The following is a 17,564-nucleotide window of genomic DNA, read 5'->3' on the forward strand; positions in this document are numbered from 1 at the left end:
TATGAAAAACACACTGACGCCATCAATGTATAACATCCTTCCATCCATTTTCTTAGCCGCTTATCCTCACAAGGGTCGCGGGAGTGCTGGAGCCTATCCCAGCTGTCAACGAGCAGGAGGCAGGGTACACCCTGAACTGGTTGCCAGCCAATTGCAGGGCACATTGAGAGAAACAGCCACACTCACAGTCACACCTAGGGACAATTTAGAATGTCCACTTAATGTAATGTATAACAATTAAATAAATAAAAAGTCTCGGGAGAATTGAGCTACTGCGCAAACTAACCTTGAAATGTCGGACGCATAATGGTTTTTGATGCAATGAAATTACTTCATGATAAATTAGTTTGATTAACATTGGTCATGTTATATAATTGCGGCAGTCACTGTAACTTGATGGGTGCGTATGCGCACGTGCGCCATCGCACTCGCAAATCTGCACAGTCGAGCACAAAAAAAGTCACGCGCGTAAAATTTGTTACGAGTAGAAATACATAGATATTGAAAGGCGTCGCTTATTTTGTGTAGTCTTGACCAGTGTTTCCTCAAAGCTGCGCCACTGCGCAGTTGCGCACTTGTCGCACACTCTCAGCGCACATGAAAACCGATCGAGCGCAGTGAACCACAGCCTGACCCTAGGGACCCTAACCCTAACACAGAAGCACACGGTCTCTGCTGCTCAGCCTAGTTCTACTTCTGAGTTACCTGACACCGCCCCCCTCCGCTCTTAAAGGGGTACACTTATAATTACAAACAGAAGACACCCATAACTTTTTAACTGCGGGCATGACTGACCACACCTGTACATTTTTCAAGTTATCAATTTTTTATGACAGCCGGTTGGTCCAAAAGATGACCTCATTTACTGTGCTGCTGGTGTAACAACGACGACTAGCGTTTACATTTGGTCATGTTGATTACACCACAAAAATATTTGGAACATTGGAAAAAATGAAGGTTGATTTTAAATCTCCTGAAAGATGTTTTTTTTTAAATACACCTGAAATATTGCACTTTAAAGATAATTACGGACTTTTTGTTCCGCAAGCTAACAGAAGTCCACATTTTTCTATTCTGTTTTTCACGTCTTTACTTCTGTACAGTGTATTTTGATGTCGTATAAGCAGCGCTAAATAAAACACTATACTGAAAAAAAAGAAAAGAAAATCCAGCACAACAACGTGAGAACACAAACTTCCTCATTATGGCAGCATCTCCACAGAGAATCTGCCGGTTTGACATCATCTCCCTCCTGTGTGGTGGTGGTTGCCATGGAGATGATCTATGGTTTATGCGTGTATGTGTTTGCTTTTCTTTCCTGTGATTTACATGACATGTACTGGTGCATCTGTCTTTGTGTAATAGTAATATAAAAAGAAGATGTGTGTTCCTCACAGCCGTAACGTGTATGAGACTTACAAGAAGTCGATTTTGTTTTTATGTGTCGGTGGTGTGCCCCAGTTGGACCGATTCAAGGAGCCTCCGGCGTTTGGGCCCATGTGTGACTTGTTGTGGGCAGACCCACTTGAAGACTTTGGCAATGAGAAGACCCAAGAGTACTTTGGACACAACACAGTCAGAGGCTGCTCTTATTTCTACAGGTAAAACCCAACGCCCACCTCACTCTCATGACGTTTGCTCGATTTTACAAATTAGAAGTCTCGTACGATTAAGGCAGACTTGAAGGTGTTGGTGTGGGACAGTAGTGATGAAAATCCAAGATCCAATTACCATCACCAGAATTAGCGCCCGAGACACAAAATATTGGCCCTTTCACACACACAACCACACGCAGACACACAACAGTGACACGGACACACTGTTATGAGATTAATCACATAAACACAGCTCCTTCGCAAACACACGCACCCAGTTCTGTTTCGCCATGAAATGATATCCCACAATCCCAAGGGAAGCTGCACGGTTCTGTTGCTATGACGACTGGCTGCCCCTGCCAGATACAGAGTGATATTATAGATACAGCGAGAGAAGAGGGAGAACAACATTGGAGAAACGCATGACGGTGTTGGTGGTGAGGAGAGGAGATGAATAAAAGATGTACATAAAACTGTCAAGATGGAGAAATCTTGAGACAAGATCCACTCTAGAGCGGAATGAAGCTCCCTTTCTATTTGTAGTTGTGTTCAAGGAGTAGAAGTTGGTCGTTATGACGTGTTACCGCTGGCAAAGGCAATGATTTTGGTCAAGTTTAGAAGAAGCTGTTGCATGAATGACATTGGCATCGCATCCACGGGCTCAGTCACATAAGGGCTGCCTTGAACCCCGTCCAGGTTTTACATACTGTATTTCTATCGCTCGTGGAGTAGGTAACACCGATCTGTACAGTCCGCAATACATTTTATGGTTGTGTCGTGGCTTTTATTCAAATTGATTTTGTTTCACACCTCCCCTTTCTGCTCTTCCAGTTACCCGGCAGTGTGTGAGTTTTTACAGACCAACAATTTGCTTTCAATCATCAGAGCGCACGAAGCACAGGATGCTGGGTAAGGTGACTGCAGAACGTGTGATTCAGCATTTCGTTTTGGTTTAAAAACTAACGTTACCATAATATTTTCTTCGTTTAATTTATGTACAATATTTGTTTAACCTGTCCTGTTCGGCTGGGTGGCCATGCAGAATGGTGGATTTGTGTGCCTTTCATGGTGGAACAGGGTAGTTTAAAATACTCCCTCTGCTTATATTTCATTCTTAATTATGCTGCTATTTATTAAAAATGCAGCCAGACAGAAATGAGTTTTAGGGGACACACGAAGGGACAGAACGAACGACAGCAGAACAATATAGTTAGTCTAGATATTTGACCGCAAGTAATGGCACAACAGTTAACTCGTGTTCTTATTTGGGGATTGGGTGGGGGGTTTCTGTTGATGTCATAGCACAACTAACCATTAGAAAAAGGATGAGAAAGAGCAGAAAAAGCCAGGAGAGGAAAGGATGTGGGAAATGAGCAAGGCAGCGCCATTGATGAGTATGCGGTGGGGTGCATTTCATAGTGTCTAAATACCAGGAAGAATCTCCGAGTAGAGATCCTAATATAACCTAAGCGAGCTCATGTTAAGCTCCCATCGCACGCAATCAAGTAATGATGGGAAAGAGTGCCAGGAGAGGGGAGAGGAAGGCGAGGATCCAAGGGGAGGGTGGGGGGTGGGGCTGAGGGAAGCCCATCTCCCCACGGCCCGAGGCACATTTTCTTCTTTTGACATCCAGGAAAATGCAGTACTGTGTGGAAAAAAACCTAGGCCATCATTATTGGTTTTGTGCATGGAGTGTGACAAACAAATGGGGCAGTGCCATGATGACTCGGGACATCATCGGGATGAGAAATGTTGAATATAAATTAATACATCCGGAAGTTTATGGAAATTACAGCACACAGCTTCAGCTTTACTTGTTGTGCTTTTGACTTTGTATTACTATATTTTACTATCACTGTTTCAAGTATTATTGCCCTAATCATGTTTCCTCTTTGCAATTACTGAGATTTTTCGCAGGTTACAAACCAAAACCTTTAACACATAAGTTCTTATAATAATTATTGAGGGTTTTTTTGTTTCACATTAGCATCGTCTTTTTAAAATGAATTTAGTTATCAGAATTTGGTTATCAGAGGTCTTTAAATGGCACTCCCACCCCCCTGCAATAGCTGAAATAGGGTAACATCCACATATTTACATTTTCTATATTATTTATACTAGATATTTGAAATCCATATAAACCTCACAATTCTTTTCCACCCACAGTCGTATTAACCTCTATACAAAACACTTTTTCAATTCTTAAACAAAGTAATACAAAGTAGCACTGTACACTATGTACATGTTAAACTTCATAAAATGTGTATAAATGATTATTATTTCTAAGTTTTGTGAAGCGATTATTTTACCATAAAAAAATACTAAATAGGCTAACCCTAACCCCCCATCAGACTCATAATCCCACAATATGGCAAATTATGCAAAGTATAAATACCGAATTTTCTGCACTATAGGCGCACCCAAAAGCCTTTTTCTCAAAAGCCGACAGTGCGCCTTATAATCCGATGCGCCTTATATGTGGATTAATATTGAGTCTTAAATGCAGCTCCATCTTATGGATGCATAACGTAACCCCAGCCTCTAATGTAGCGTCTATTTTATGCACATTATAATGCGGTGCGCCTTATATAAGATTTGTCATCATTTTAAATGGGCAATTCATTGAATGTGCGCCTTATAATGCGGTGCGCTTTATAGTGCGGAAAATTCGTTATTTAAAAAAAAATTGCACAATATACTGAATCTGCAATTACTGAGCTGGAACACAGGAAGGGAATACTTTATGGGAGGGTGTGAAAGATGAACCATGATCCAGCAGAGGGAACGCTCGATATCAAAATGATTTCTGTGAAAAGGTCAATAAAACAGCAGGATGTTAACGTCTGTGTGCTTCGTTCACAAGTGATTGCGTATTTACTGTACAACACACTGTGCGACTATCATGGGATAAAGTGGGAACATCCACAGTTATGTGGGGTGTACACGACATTAAGAAAATAGAGTAGGGTCAAAACATTTTCGCTGACCCGTAAATCCCCCAGGCATCTGTTATCTGTGAAAATCTGCTCTTTGTTCAGTTTGGTCAACCCATTAGCAACATTTGTCTCTCGTCAACTGTCTGGCTGGGTTGTGGTCTTAATATTTCTGCAATTCATGGTTCAGACACTGATAAGGAAACAAAGTAACTTCACACATGAAATATTTTTGATACGGTATTGAGCCTACAGACCTAAAACTCTATGCAAATGTCCTTACAGGTACCGTATGTACAGAAAGAGTCAGACAACAGGTTTTCCTTCACTCATCACCATCTTCTCTGCTCCAAACTACCTGGACGTCTATAATAACAAAGGTAAATCTAACATCAATATAAATAGAAAATTCACATAATGTACACATTTAATTAATGGAAACGGTACGTCGAGATAAAGTGGTTGTGTATGTTTGTGTTTCTAGCGGCGGTGTTGAAATACGAGAACAATGTTATGAACATCCGCCAGTTCAACTGCTCCCCTCACCCGTACTGGTTGCCTAACTTTATGGACGTCTTCACCTGGTCTCTGCCTTTTGTGGGGGAAAAAGGTATCGCACGCGTGCACACACACACAATACAGTATAATCTTGCATATTTATCTATCGCTCTTTGCAATTAAATCACTTAATTACTTAGGGTAGTGAAAGTTGTTACTTGTCACATTACGTGACACCGCGGTGTTATTTTGTCACCCCAAATTGTCAAGCCAGATACAGTGAGCAGTTTTTTTGCAAAAGAAATGTGGAGCATTGACCAAGGAAGACCACATGAAAATTACTGAAATTTCCGGCTTACAAACTGCGACTTTTTTCCCCACACGCTTTCAACCCTGTGGTTTATGCGGTGATGGGCTGCTAGCTTTAGTGTTAGCGCACCGAGTTATAAGCCTCGGTACACAAAGATTTTAAAGTTAGCGCCACGCTAACTCTTTCTGTGTACCGAGGGTTATAACCAGGTGCGCTCTGTCGGCTGGGAATTACGGTAGTTGAGAATCTGGAGAAATGTGCGAATACACAATAATGCATTGCCACTGCTGGAATCACTGTAACACTAATGCAGCCATTCATCAGACCCAAAATTATCATGGCAAGGTGGCTGTTTGTCATCAAACATGAATCACGAAGAAGACTGCAAACAGACAAGCATATAGACAAAAACAAATACAGCACACTATATTTTTTTAAACCTTGCTGGTACTCTGGTGTAGGTATTAGTCATTGCAATTTACACACAGTATCTGATTAACACATCCTTGGAATTGTTCTGTCCAGTTCCTACAGTTCCTACAGTACATGCGTACTTAAAAGGGGTTTTCTATTCCATTATATTGTTCTGATGTCACTTCATGACACATTGCTATTATCTCATCTTAAAAAGTGGCTAGCCTTGACTTAGAGGATTAGAGACTGGCGGGTGTACAGAGCTTAGTTGGATTTGTCCTTGACAAGGTGCTTACTTTTGGGTGGATTTTCCTTGTGATTTAGCTTGGGGTAAAAGTCCAGGTAGAAAAATGACATTCCTTACATTGGACTTAAGGTACCTGAATTTTACCAAACCAAGTTCATCTTGTGTTTGATGTTATATTGGCTCTATGGTGTCTCAGTAAACATGTAAAATATAATATGACATTGTTCACCCATTCTTGAGGTCCAAACAGTTTTCTGGCTTGAAATCACGTCATTCAAATTTCTCAATCTTAAATACATCACTAGCGAAGATCTCCGCGTACTTCTCTCCTCCCAAACCACTGCTGTCAGCATCACAAACGTGTGCAATTGCCAGGGACTCTTCTCCAAAGAGGCAAACAGTCAGAGGAAAAGGGGCGGTCTTAGCCAAATATGGACAAAGTGGATACAAAACTGGGTCAAACAGAAGTAACTGTCAGAAAGGACTTTTATGCATTCACTCATATGACGAAATCAAGGCGTTAGAACCTTTTACGCTAAGTCATTGTTAGAAAGTCACTCTTTTTTTCTTTTCTTTTTTTAACACATTTGCATCCAAAATGTATTACCATGTAAATATTCTTCCCACTTGGATTAATAGTTTAAGTAATTGAGAAATATGTCATTTTGTAGTGAGTCTAGTTTGGCGATTTCTATTTTTAGTGACAGAGATGCTGGTCAATGTCCTGAGCATCTGCTCCGATGACGAACTCATGAACGATGGCGATGAGATCTTCGATGGTAAGAACACTCAACACGGCCGCTCATGACATATTAAACACACACATTCCCGACTTTAGTAAGTAACATGTAATAATGTGCTATTTGTCTCTTTAATAGCAAGTGCAGCTGCAGCCAGAAAGGAGGTGATTAAGAACAAAATCCGTGCCATCGGGAAGATGGCCAAAATGTTTTCAGTTCTACGGTGAGTTTAGAACGCATAACGCATTGCGTAAGTGTGAAAGTCTCGGGCTTTCATTTGATTGGTTGTTTTGACAACGTTGTAATGGCCATATATATTTTAGTTATTTTTCACTAACCACCAGAAGATACTCCACAACAGAACTGAACTGTAAATGGTTAAAATATTTAGCATGAGAATCTTATTATATTACAGTTTTGTTTGTCACGAGCATGGTTGTAAAGCAGAACCTTAAGGGTCAATTACAATCCACTACAGACACTGATCGACCACCACTACGGTTTAAATAGTTTCAGGGTCAAAGGGTTGCTGGCACCTAATGTTACTTAGCTGTATAAAACAATGGACCCTTCCGATGGTGACCTTCGGCTCCGCCCCCTTAGCCATGTCCCACAACCTTTCAAAATGGCGATTGTACAGAACATGTCTGAAGTCAATTCTCTATCGCGTATTCCAGATAATATTGGGGTTCGTTTTTTGCCAAATGCGTCAGACTTGTGCAAGAGAGTTCTACAGAGAGGTGTCAACCATTTCACACAGCGATATGTACACGGAATTAAGATTTTGGACGGAGCAGGATGTAATGTCAGAGTTGCAGCGAAATGTTGGCAATCGATGCAAAAAAGTTTGACGATTCACAAACTTCATATTGAAATCCAACAGGATGAAATAGTGGAATCATACTGTGCATGTAAAGCAGCGTGAATACTTTTGACTTGGAAAGATCACGAGTAAAATCATTGTAGTCTTTATAAAGTCAGTGGGTGTATTCATTTGAATTGGGTCATAATCGAACCTAGTGCTGTCTTAAAAGTCTGATGTGATACAAATAGGCAAATAGACATTTCTCTTGCATGAGATGGCGCATTTAGTATCACTAACCCGACTCTTCGGCATAAAACATTACACACTTCATTCAGCAGGTCAGTGATACACTAACAAAGTGAAAGTTGTTCTCCTGCAATGCATAAAGCACTGATAATAATTCAATCAAACGCAGAGAAGATACTTCTCCCTCACTTACCTTCGAACATACAGCCTTGTGTTTGTTAATATTGTCCACATTTAGTTGTACGTGCGGTCTTCCGCGAGCCTTAATCCTTCGTAGACACTTCGTCAACTATGTTTTAGGCTTTGGAAAATGACCTTTTATGACCTTGTAACCGAGGAGGATATCTTTCATCAGAATTGCACGTTCCCCAAGCGCATCTGAGGACCATTTTCTTCGTAACATTAACTTTTTAAAGCGCACATTACTGACAACCAGCATTGCTTGTGGGACAACATGGTGGCAGGGACGTGTCAAGCCAGGGTTTAAGACAAAGTGGCTATCTTATTGGTTATTATCGTACGAGTGATTGACAGGTCGGAAAGGTCCATTGTCGGAACATTCTGAACTGTCATACACTGTTAACATTGTGCTTTTTTTCCCTCCAAAACTAACAGTTGCTATGTATCTTGATAAAAAGTTTCTGGCTTTCCCTCATGACTCTGTGTTTGTTATAATGAGTAATTGGAAAAAAAAGAGGAGACATTTACACACATTCGCGCAAGTGCACACACAGACTTGTTTTTTTAAATGATACGCGCAGTCTTCCTCGTAAAAACCTTTACTCCCTTTGACAACTTTAGCAGCTGATGTTGGTAACAGCGTCTCGTAAAGGAGTGGGTGATTTGTCACAGGATTGTGAAATGTTTACTTGCGAGGTGCGGGCATAAACCAAGCCTGTTGCAAGCTCCTCTCCATAGCCTCGGAATTTTTGCATTCTTGAAATGCGTCGTTTGAGTGACAATGTAGACAGGTATGTGCTCCCAATCTTATCATTTACCATCCCTTTTTTCTGTGAATCTCTCTCTCTCTCTTTCACACACACACTGAATTTTAGGGAGGAGAGTGAGAACGTGTTGACACTGAAGGGACTGACCCCTACAGGTATGCTGCCAAGCGGAGTGCTGTCAGGGGGCAAACAGACTCTGCAGAGCGGTAAGCGTTTTACACAATCCTAAACACGAACACAAACACACGCATTTGACTGTCAAGCCTTACCCAGAGCTCTCCTCCAGACACACAGTTAAAAAACACACACACACACACACACACACACACCACACACACACACACACACACACACGAGTAAGTAGAAAAACACTCAAAGCATATGCTTTGGACCACACTGCTGCTGTTTATCTCATGTCATCTCTCTACACCACGGACTCATTCCCTGTCTCCACTTCACTTCACTGGTGCTGAGGATACTAACAGCCTGCTGGTTGTACGTGTGAAGAATAGTATTGGAGAGGAGAGGAAGAGATAGTGTGTGAGTGAGCTAAAGCTACTGCTAACCCCAGGTGCGCTCTAACCTGCCCTAGGCTTGCCCTCAGTGTTGCTCTCCAGGCCTCACGCGGATTGTGCCCGAAACATGCTTTGGAGTCAGGGATCCGCAAGTTTCACACACGTTGACAACAGGGGGCCTGTATTTTCCATACCCCACAAACGCTATCATATCCAGACATCTATCTGCACAGACGCATGTTTCAGCCTTCACTCGTCTTTTCTTCCTGTCCCCTCTTTCTCTTCTTATCTGTCTGACCATCATTCAGCTACCATTGAGGCCATAGAAGCCATCGAGACAGTTAAGGATGCTGAAGGTAAAGCCACTCATATCAGTGTGCCTGTGTGTGTGTTTGTGCGGGAAGGGGTTGGAGGGGGGAGGTGTATGAGCAGCATGGCTGCGCTCTTTGCCACCCATGCTCATAAATTCATAGATTTTCCTAGCCCATGTTGCACAGAGCTTTTCTAACTGCATCAGCTCTCAGAGAGGCGATAACCACGGCTCGCTCAAGTCACCACATTAAGACACGTTTATATTCAAACGTACGTACACTTCATTTTCCTTTTTTTTTTTTTTTTGGAGGGGGGTGGGGTTAAGCCACCAACTACTTCACATCTTCCTCTCCCAGCATACCTACATTGTTCATAGTCTAACGCTCAGTAATATTGATTACGACGGAATTTTGATACATTTTTGCGCGCACACACACATCAGGGCTGTGGGTGTGTGTAAACATTGAAGAGGGGGATAGGGGTCAATGTGAACTCGTTTTTGTCTGCTTTTTTATTTTTATTTTGGGGAAATATGTTATAGGTGCTGTAGAAGGTGACCATGCAATCAATCTGGAAATGGAAATGAATTAGCGGTCACGTATATACAAGGATATACAGCAAGAGCATTCAGCTCTTGAACGCCGTCTGCTGAATACATTGTAACCATGCCCCACATTACTGCCAATCTAATAATACGTCAAGCGTATTTTTTATGCCTACAAATTCCTATATGTTTGAGCCATGCAAATGTTCCACCTAATGCCTCCACTAGCTCATGTCTGAGCTTTCCACTAGGTGACGAAATGCTAGCCACCATCTCGTTCGCTAGCTAACAGTCTTCCAGACACTTGCTCGTCCACGTTGTAAACTCCTCGTTTGGTGATTTGCATTCCAACATGCGTGAGCTTGACTAACACAGAATACACAACACTCTGGAATGTAAATAACGATAGTGAGGTGTTCTGTATACTGTGGCATCCACAGAAGAAGTAATTTTTGAGTGTGGGTATTGCTAGATAGCTAACTGTATGATGGACCGAATAATTATAAATAAGTAACTCGCAATTGCACTGAATAGCCACTGATGTGAACAAAGGCCGTCAAGATGTGATGTTGTGGGGGAGGAGGGGCTCATGCCGAACTCCAAACTGCGTCGTCACGAGGCATTTTAGCCACAACCCCAAAAATCTGGAAAACTAAAATGGTGAAAAACTATTTTCACATTACGGCTACACAATTCTCAAATCATGCACATTTTCGGCCTTGAGGCCTGTTCACTTTTTCCACATTTTACTGTTACAGACTTATTCTAAAGATGAAAAAAATGATATATCCCCAAATGACAGTGCCATAACATCCATTCATCCATCCATTTTCTGAGCCACTTATCGTCACGGGTGGTGGAAGTGCTGGGGCCTATCCCAGCTGTCAACGGGCAGGAGGCGGGGGACACCCGTAACTGGCTCTCAGCCAATCGCAACTCATACCTCGGGGCAATTTAGAGACTCCAATTAATGCATGTTTTTGGGACATGGGAGTAAACCAGAGTGCTCGGAGAAAACCAACGCAGGCAAACTCTACACATGTGGTGCTGGGATTTGAACCCCCGTCCTCAGAACTGTGAGGCCAACACTCTAACCAGATTCACCACAGTGCTGCTCTCTTATATTTCTATACTTCTATTTTATAGTTGTGCAAATGCATTGAAAATGTATATATTATTTATTACATTAATATAAACTCATCACTATAAATGTTTTCACTTTGTCGTTATGGAATATTTTATGTTTTAAAAAAAAAATTACTACATTAGCAAAACTAACAAAATTAGCTTTAGAATGAGTCTGTAACATGTGAAAGGGGTGTGAATAATTTCTGGTGGTGCTGTTTTATCTTACAACACGCACAATGTAGGGTATTTGGAAAAACCTCTAAATTCATTTTAAAGGGTCTTTAAACATTCTTAACAGGAAACTTACATCCAATGATCACAAAGAAAACACAGTCATATATTCGTCAATTGTTTTATGAATTGTACAAAAGTTTATTAAGTCAACTGGGGGGGAAATATAAATGATATACGTAGTTATCAGACAGTGACGGTAAGCATTAGTCGTAGAAAAATTAGTGCTCTATACTATCCAACATTTTGCCAAATAAGAGGTCTCAACCTTGACACTCTGCAGACCTTACAAAATAAAGGAAAACTACCAAACAGATTGACATCATGGCACTTGTATTTCATGTTTTGTGTGTCCAAAGGTTTTGTTATTAAGTGCACGCTTTAATTAACTGCCACGTTTTGGCTTGTACAAACCCAAAATCGTTGACTTCTGTGTAGAGCAACGGTTTGTATTTCATCGGCATTGAGCCGAAGCCTCCCATGTCAAAATTTGGTTGATTTCACATTTTTTACATTTTGGAAATGGTCAATTCATTTTGAAAAGGCAGTTAATGGTTAAAAAGAATATGCAGATTATTATTTATTTTGGGTTGGTTGGCTTTAGAGACGGAAGATTCCACCCGACGCTAGCGAAATCACTTTTTCAATGTTCAAGTCAACCTTCAAATCAAATGCGGAATTTAATGCTTGTAACACAATCCAATTTTGTCTGGACGCAGCGGAAAATTTTTCCAATGTTGATCTTTTGGTGCTCATTCACAAGCCAGAATTTCAACAAATCTTCCAATATAAAGTGGAAATCTCTGAGCTAAAAGGAAAGGAAAATACTGGATATGTGCCTTTGGCCCCGAAGCAAGCGCTCCATCCCCAAAAAAACTCTGCTCCTTCATGGAAACTAAGACCAAAGAGACAGTGCCAGCTTTAACAAATATAACTTAAGAGATGAGGAACCTTAAAAAAAAAAGGTACATTTCCAATTGTATGGGATTTGTTAAAAGTCATGGCATGACGCGTCAGTACTGAAGATAATATTCTGAGGGCACTGACATCAGCTCGTGTAGTCCAAACTGCTGAACGATGATTAATGATTTTGAAAATCTAATTTGACTGTATCCTCAGTTCCAAAACCAAACCTAAAAAAAAGATGAATGTACCAGCTTCATCGAGTGTGTTGCAGGCATCAAATCCCAAAGGATCTTTGAGAAAAGGACTATAATTAAGCATAACTTGAATATTCGAAAATCCTTGCTCACACAGCCTTTTTGGACTTTGGACTTGTGTATTTATTCTTGTCTGTTATATGAACTACAGCCCATAATTTGTTCAAGTCAATAAATTATGGGTATTGCTTGTATTGTTGTTGTTTTTTTCTGTGATGTATACACCTTTAGCCCAGTGTTACAGGTAAACTGTCAAGCAGAATATTCATAAGTGGCTGCATGTTCGTAAAAAGTACTAGCGCTGCTTTTCAATGAGAGTATCTGTCATCGCATTTCAGTGTCAATGTCGTCGTCTTGCTTTAGTAGTTTGATTTGATATGATGTTTGCATTTGCATATGTACAGTAGTTATTACTACACATCCACCTAAACTGGGTCACTGAAGAAGCTACTAAAATGTGAAATGATATATATGCACACACAGTTATGTACATGGATATGTACTCTGCGTATGTGCACGTTAAAAGCCATGTGCCTCAAGCCAAACTTTTTTTTCCTCACACTGTCTGACATTAAATAAGACGAAACTTTTCCTGTTTTAGGTCAACTAGGATTTTTGCTAGACAGAAAAATGAAATAAGGATTTTTTGGGGGCAATTTTGCTTTAGATTTTACAAACAGGAATATGAGTGTTACTATGCCTTCAAGCACTTTCAAAAACCCAGATGATGATGTCATTTCTTGGAGAGCTTGTGCTACACAACCCCAATTCCAATGAAGTTGTGACTTTGTATTAAACATAACGATTTGACACGATACGATTCCAAAAACGTTGGGACAGGATCATGTCTAACAGTGTTTTACATCACATTTCTTTTAACGATATTAAATAAACGTTTGGGAACTGACGACACTAATTGTTGAAGCTTTGCAGGTGCAATTCGTTCCCATTCTTGCTTGATGTACAGCTTTAGCTGTTCAACAGTCTGGCGTCTCTGCTGTTGTATTTTACGTTTCACAATGCATACACATTTTCAATGGGAGACAGGTCTGGACTTCAGCCAGGACAGTCTTGCACCCGCACTGTTTTGCTACAAAGCCACGTTGTTGTAACACATGCAGAATATGGTTTGGCATTGTCTTACTGAAATAAGCAGGGGCGTCCGTGAAAAAGATGTTGCGTAGGATGGCAACACAAGTTTCACTAAAACCATTCAGCAGTAATGGCGCCTTCACAGATGAGTAAGTTACCCATGCCATTGGCACTAACATGGCCCCGTAGCACAGCTGCTGGCTTTTGGACTTTGCGTCCATAACAGCCCAGATGGTTCTTTTTCTCTTTGACACTATGTCCACATTTTTACAAAACAATTTGATATTTGGACTTGTGGGACCACAGAACACTTTACTACTTCGCAACAGTCCATCCTACTCAGGCCCAGAGAAGCTGGTGGCGTTCCTGAGTGTTGTTCATAAATGGCTTTTACTTTGCATAATAGAGTTTTAACTTGCACATTTGGATGTAGCGTCGAACTATACTTGCTGACATTGTTTTTATGAAGTGTTCCTGAGCCCGTGTAGTGATATCCTTTACACATTGATATTGTTTATTGAAGCAGTTGTGACTGAGGCATCAAAGGTCACAGGCATTCGATGTTGGTTTTCGGCCTTGCTGTTTGTATGCGGTGATTTCTCTAGATTCTATGAACATTTTGGTGATAATACGAACCGTAGATTGACATTGTACATAGCGGAACATTGTCCTTAAACTGTTTGACTCACGCACGTGTTTACAAAGAGGTGAACCTTACCCCATCTTTGCTTGTTAATGACTGAGCAATTCAGGGAAGCTTCTTTTCTACACAATCATGGCACCCACCTCTTCCCCAGTTAGGCTGTTGGACGTTCTAAACAGGTTTTTGATGAGCATTCCCCAACTTTCTCAGTACCTGTCCTAGCTTTTTTGGAACATGTTGCAGCCATAAATTTCAAAGTTAATAGTTATTTTGTTAAAAACAATAAAGTTGATCAGTTTTGAACATTAAATAGCTTGTCTTTTTAGTTTATTCATTTAAATATAGGCTAAACGTGAGTTGCAAATCATGGTATTCTGTTTTTATTTAACACAACATCCCAACTTCATTGGAATCAGTGTTGCATATTATGTATAATGGCAACATTTAAGTTAGAGACACATGTCGATGGATTGGAACTAGACATGCTGGAAACCCACTGCTTCTTTTTTTGTGTGACATCATAGGACAGTCAAAGAAATCCACATAAAACCTTAATCTTTTTTCTTCTAGGAATAGCCCTCAGTTGTTGTGCCAACTACGTTTATGAGTGTACAGAGTGGAGCATCAACTGTTTCCGTTAGGCCCAATTAAACAAGTCGGCTATTTTAAGTAGTCAAATAAATGAAAACATGACTACACACGTGAGAGACGAAATGAATGGCCACTTGTGTACAGCTGCGCTTTGTTTCATCCACACTCCCTCTTCAGGGTTTTGCCGATCTAGGATCAGTAGTTAGGTCCTCCAGCTAATCCAGGCTCAGCGTTGAGAACAACAGATAAACACTGCCTGATGTGTGTAGATACTGCAATAAGAACATGCGCAGTGTGACCGAAATCTGTTTATCCAAACCCAAAGCTTCAGGGAGAACGGCAGGACCAAATGATCTGCTTGTGCTGGCTGGGATTCAATGAAAGCATTAAAAAGTTGAATTAGATTCGACTGAGACTTATGAAAGACTGACATTGAGACGAGAGGGTTTCTTTCAAGAGTGTTGCTGCTGCACACATTCCTGTCAAACATCTGAATAATATGTTTTTTGCACGTTTGTGCGGGGCTGCTTGTCTTTGCAGCCATCCGAGGCTTCTCCCCGCAGCACCGGATCAGCAGTTTCGAGGAGGCCAAAGGTCTGGACCGGATCAACGAGAGAATGCCGCCGCGACGTGACGCCATCAACAGCGTGGGCCTGTCAATGGGCCGCATGAATATGGGAGAGCCCAATGGGACCGACAGCAACAGCAATATACAGTGATGGATGTGGACTGTCACACGGCCGGATGCAGTTTCTGCAGTTACAACAACCTTATAATCACCATCCTTACTGATATCTGTACATAGACATACTCACTAAGCAAATGCAGTATTTCAAACACACAAACACGCTCACAAGATTATATAGCCCTTCTCTTTACTGTATATTAAAGGCATAAGTGTGGCCGGACTTGACGAAGGCTTCTCTTTTCAGAGAACAGCAACTCCCTTGTACCCGCACCACAGACGGACAGAAACTACGTACTTGAAATGAGCAGAACGGGAGTAGCTACTATTCACTGTGCATGTCGGAGCTCCCACTGGGCGGACAGTGGAAAGTGTCGTGTTGACAAGGACCGGGCGGGGTCAAGGTGCGGCCTGCCGGGACGTCAAAGACTCTCGTTCCCGTTTGCATCCAAAAACGAGAAGTGCAGCCAAATTTACAATAGTATGATTTTTTTTTTCTTTTAAATAGAATTGCTGAAATGCTTCAACAATGTCCATGCGGTTATATTTGACAAATGCTCCGTTCTTCACCAAGATGAAGACTTGTGGCTTCTCAAGCAGAGTTGCTCAAAGATAATCGAAGCCGCAGACGGATCTGAGCCCTTGTCTGACATTGTGGGGCGGAGATTCTCCTTTGCTTTTGTAGCACGGCACCTCCATTTGGAGTGGAGGCCCACTCACCCCCCTCTGGTCTCAGGCTAACTAGCTCTCGGGGAATTTAAAAAAAAAAAAAAGAAAACGTCTGGAACTAGGCTGAAATGGGATTCTTTGAACGTTTTATTTTGCACACACGATGCAAGATGCAGTTTAGCGGAAATAGAATGCTTTATGTATGCGAGGGAACTGTGTTTGAAATGTGAAGTCATAGTTCATTAATCCCGTTTCCACGACCCTTTCGCTACCAAACGGCAGCGATGGCCGACAATCTCCGGCCTCAAAAGTAGGAAATTATATTTTACAGGAGAAACACACTCTCAAGCTTTCATGAAGAGAACAAATCAAGGAAAAAAAAAACGTCTTTGTGAAGCATTTATGTTAACGCATCGGTGCATGCAGAGTTAAGTTATTTGATAATAATGTGAATTCTATCTGTGCTCTGTGTTTCACTATAGTAGGATTTTTTTTCTTCTCTTTTTCTAGCTGATACGAGCTGAGGAATATGAATAATTTATTTTGTACATAGTTAATTCGCTTTTTTTTGTATTCACTTTGTGTTATATTATGTTGACTTTTCTTCCCACTTTCCATCACCTGCGTCCTGTTTCTTTGAGCGCTGTACAGAACGACAACACTGCACACTTTGAATCAAAAGTGTGGAGTTCACGTTTATTACTCTGTGCTTTGTCAGTGTGCAGGAATCGTTTTCAATGAAATTCAAATTAGAGTCGAATACCACACAATATACGAAGGCACAGGCATTCGGGCAGCCAAACGCATGATTGCATGGAGAAAAAAAAATACATAAATGGATAAATATATAAATTGCGCGGTTGGAAGCTAAAAGCAGCAAAACACATTTGAACAGAGAAACCCGGTTATGTTGCAATGACAATTTAAAGGCAAAAAAAAATGTACTCCCATAAATAGTGATTTTTCTTGTTATTTGATATTTATGGTTCTATGATTATTATATTTATTATGAACATTACTCTTAATATATAAGCTCTCCCTCACTGTTATTTGCTCTTTATGTTGCATTGCTCCTTGTGCTTTGGGAAAGGTGTTTCCCCCCCCCGCCCACCCGTCCTACACAAACCCCCATGCCATGCCTTGGTTTTCGCTCTCTCTCTCTCTCTCTCTCTCTCTCTCTCTCTCTCTCTCATTCACTCTCTTTTGCTCTTTTGGTTTTAACTCTCATCCACTAACACTGTTAGCATGCCCCATGGGAC

General features: G+C 41.1%; 1 protein-coding gene across 2 annotated transcripts in view; it reads left to right on the forward strand.

Moving 5' to 3' along the window:
* Window positions 1-17,559, forward strand: part of LOC133508988 (protein phosphatase 3 catalytic subunit alpha-like) — a 40,227-nt gene extending 22,668 nt beyond the window's left edge. For both annotated transcript variants that reach the window (XM_061835601.1, XM_061835600.1), the window contains exons 6-13: window positions 1,462-1,601; window positions 2,427-2,504; window positions 4,814-4,908; window positions 5,013-5,138; window positions 6,699-6,776; window positions 6,876-6,960; window positions 8,844-8,941; window positions 15,492-17,559. In XM_061835601.1, coding sequence (XP_061691585.1) covers window positions 1,462-1,601; window positions 2,427-2,504; window positions 4,814-4,908; window positions 5,013-5,138; window positions 6,699-6,776; window positions 6,876-6,960; window positions 8,844-8,941; window positions 15,492-15,670 — 879 coding nt within the window. In that variant the 3' untranslated portion in view covers window positions 15,671-17,559. The remainder of the gene's footprint in view (window positions 1-1,461; window positions 1,602-2,426; window positions 2,505-4,813; window positions 4,909-5,012; window positions 5,139-6,698; window positions 6,777-6,875; window positions 6,961-8,843; window positions 8,942-15,491) is intronic.
* Window positions 17,560-17,564: the final 5 nt, after the last annotated feature.

This window comes from Syngnathoides biaculeatus, chromosome 11 (assembly GCF_019802595.1).
Source record: "Syngnathoides biaculeatus isolate LvHL_M chromosome 11, ASM1980259v1, whole genome shotgun sequence".
Lineage (NCBI taxonomy): Eukaryota > Metazoa > Chordata > Actinopteri > Syngnathiformes > Syngnathidae > Syngnathoides > Syngnathoides biaculeatus.